Source organism: Sinocyclocheilus grahami, unplaced genomic scaffold (genome assembly GCF_001515645.1).
Source record: "Sinocyclocheilus grahami isolate Dianchi unplaced genomic scaffold, SAMN03320097.WGS_v1.1 scaffold206.1, whole genome shotgun sequence".
Taxonomy (NCBI): Eukaryota; Metazoa; Chordata; class Actinopteri; order Cypriniformes; family Cyprinidae; genus Sinocyclocheilus; species Sinocyclocheilus grahami.
Genome location: NW_015505385.1, coordinates 205,058 through 207,897, shown reverse-complemented (window position 1 = coordinate 207,897; position 2,840 = coordinate 205,058). Strand labels below are relative to the sequence as shown.

The 2,840-nt window shown below is 31.4% G+C and overlaps 1 protein-coding gene across 1 annotated transcript in view; it reads right to left on the bottom strand.

Moving 5' to 3' along the window:
- Nucleotides 1–1,172: 1,172 nt before the first annotated feature.
- Nucleotides 1,173–2,840, bottom strand: part of abcc3 (ATP-binding cassette, sub-family C (CFTR/MRP), member 3) — a 57,617-nt gene continuing 55,949 nt past the window's right edge. The window contains exons 23-24 of the mRNA XM_016286128.1: nucleotides 2,356–2,550; nucleotides 1,173–1,734 (exon numbers count right to left, since the gene is read on the bottom strand). Of these exons, the coding sequence (XP_016141614.1) occupies nucleotides 1,626–1,734; nucleotides 2,356–2,550 (304 nt within the window). The 3' untranslated portion in view covers nucleotides 1,173–1,625. The remainder of the gene's footprint in view (nucleotides 1,735–2,355; nucleotides 2,551–2,840) is intronic.

Sequence of the window (2,840 nt, the reverse complement as noted above, 5' to 3'; positions counted from 1 at the left end):
TTTAATATTATTTTTAGGAAACAGACATTTATCTTTCATGCTGTTTTAGAAATGAGCAATAAATGTCAGTAAACAATACACTTCTGAATTCCTCTTTCATTTCAACTTCACCTGAACTTATTTAAAATTTTATTTAAAAATAGATTACATCTATAAAATCTATAGTTAATTTAACTGGGTTTATGACCATCTATTTCATTTTATTTTAGTGAAAGTGGACGTTTATTATCACTACTCGTCAAAAACTGTAGTAAAAACCAAATCAGCTTTTTTTGACAAGAGTATATTAAAATGTATTTATGATTAATTGGGATACTGTAGATCAAATGTTGTCAAAATTCTAAAAACAACAACAACAAAGCAATGCTGTATGTGAATTAATAGCTGCCACGATTATTAAACAATATATTAAACTATATTTATAACAAATTATAATTTAAAATAAACAAATATATAAAATGGGAAAAAATTATAAAATGTCCTCTCTTTATATCAGTAGTTTATATCAAAACTGTGAAAACCATTATGCACTGATAATATGAAATTATAATTATAGCATAGATGAGGTTTTGTCAAAATTATGAATATATATATACTGTATATATATATATATATGTGTGTGTGTGTGTGTGTGTGTGTATATATATATATATATATATTAGCTGTCACAGTTAAATGAGTTTATTTATTAAGTAATATCTATAAATTATGACTGTAATAAATTTGAAAATTTAAATGTGGCACAATTTCCTGCTATCGAGTGCCTTTTGTCACTGAAAATAGAGGTTTATGATTGCTACTCTGGTCAAAAACGAGTTAAAACCAGTTTGGAAAAAGAAAAAAAACTTGCAAAACACACATAGAAAAAGTATTACTTTTTTTATTTATTATTATAATAGTATAATGATATTATAAGAATAGTAATAATAATAATACTTACAAGTAGTAATATTATAATTAATAGGTGGTTAGCATAAAATAAGTTTTTTTTTTCAAAATTATGAAAAATTCACTATCATGCTGTATTGTTTATGAGTTTATAGCTGTCAGAGATTAAAAAAAAATATATTAAAAATGAGTTATTTATTAAATAATATATTGATAAATCACAATTAATTCTAAATGTAAATGCACTTAAAAATGTATAAACTAAAATATAAAAGTGGCACAATTTCCTGCTGTATGTCACTACAAAAATGAAGTTTATGAGTGTAATGAAAAAATCTAAACGGCTTTTGGACACAGAATTTCCAAAATACACATAGAAATTACTTTTTTTTTTAATAAATGCAACAATACTCCAATTCTGGTAACAGAATTCAAGTTTTTACAGATTTGGTTTACAAAAGGAATCACGCATGTAACTGAGCAGAAATCTTCCCTATTGAACAACTTCAAAAAGTGACTTAAATAATACAGTACAAAAATAGACTGCTTCATCATGAAACGACTCATTCAGTAACAGTGGCACTGTAGTCATAGAAAAAACAACAATAATGTAAAAACAATAAAAGATCCTAGATGTAGCTTTCGCTGTTGAGTAAAAACCAAACAACATTACATTCACTGGCATTGTGTGTGTGTGTGATACTGTGTGAAGGCACTGCGGTTTACAGCATAGCGGCTCACGCCAGACCCGCGTCTTTAGCCATCCCGTAGAAGATTCCTTTCTGAGCCATCAGGTTAGTCGGTGTGTCGAACTCTGCGATCTGTCCCTTGTCCAAAACGAGCACTCTGTCACAAGAGAAACGCACATGAAGCGCCTTCAGAAGAATGATATGGGTTGGTGATTTACCGCTAGACATGCCTTATTGGGCTTGAACCCAATGAGTGAGTTGTACTGTACACACTTATGAGTTGTAAACACAGCTGTTTATGTCTTAAGTGAAGGTAAATAGTTGAGAAAGAAAATGCAATGCATGAGTGTCAGTATATTAGATCCGTGCATTAGGTCTTAAAGTGACAGCAGCCTAATAAACCTGCTGCTGTCATTAATGTTATTCAAACAATAAAAGAGAAAATCTCTCGCTGCTCTCGAATTAAATCACTTTTGTATGGAATTGCATTTCCACCAATTAATAAAGAAATAGATAATTGAGACTTTTTGTCGCGCAATTCTGACTTTTTTCTCACAATTTTGAATTTTTTTTTAGATATAAACTGAAAATTAAATCATAATTTCAAGACTACTTCATCCTACAAACGATCATCAAATGCAAAAATGCTATAAAATGCATCATATTATTTGTGGAACAAAATGTGACGTGGTCCAGCAAAGCAGACCGTATTTTTGGAATCTGCAGCTCAAATGTAGTAAGAAACAAGAATTGTGTTTGCAGATGTGATTTGATGTACCTGGTGTAGTCCATGATGGTGTTGAGTCTGTGAGCGATGGTGAAAACGGTGCAGTCCTCGAACTGTGTGCGGATGGTGGACTGGATGAGATCGTCCGTCTCCAGATCGACGGCAGCCGTGGCTTCATCCAGGACCAGGATCCTGGTCTTCCTCAGTAAAGCTCGTGCCAAACACACCAGCTGCCTCTGACCCACACTGAACACACAACAACACAGGATTCATAACGCGCTATACTGTACATAAATACACTCATAATGCATCACACTTACAGCAAATATAGAGGAACAAATTATGCATGAACTAGGGCTAGATGATTTTAATGTTCTTAGTATTTTTTGCCTGAACCCTCTGATGCTGCTTTTGTGGCAGTCCAATTATCTATCTATCTATCTATCTATCTATCTATCTATCTATCTATCTATCTATCTATCATCTATCTATCTATCTATCTATCATCTATCAATCTATCTATCTACTATCTATCT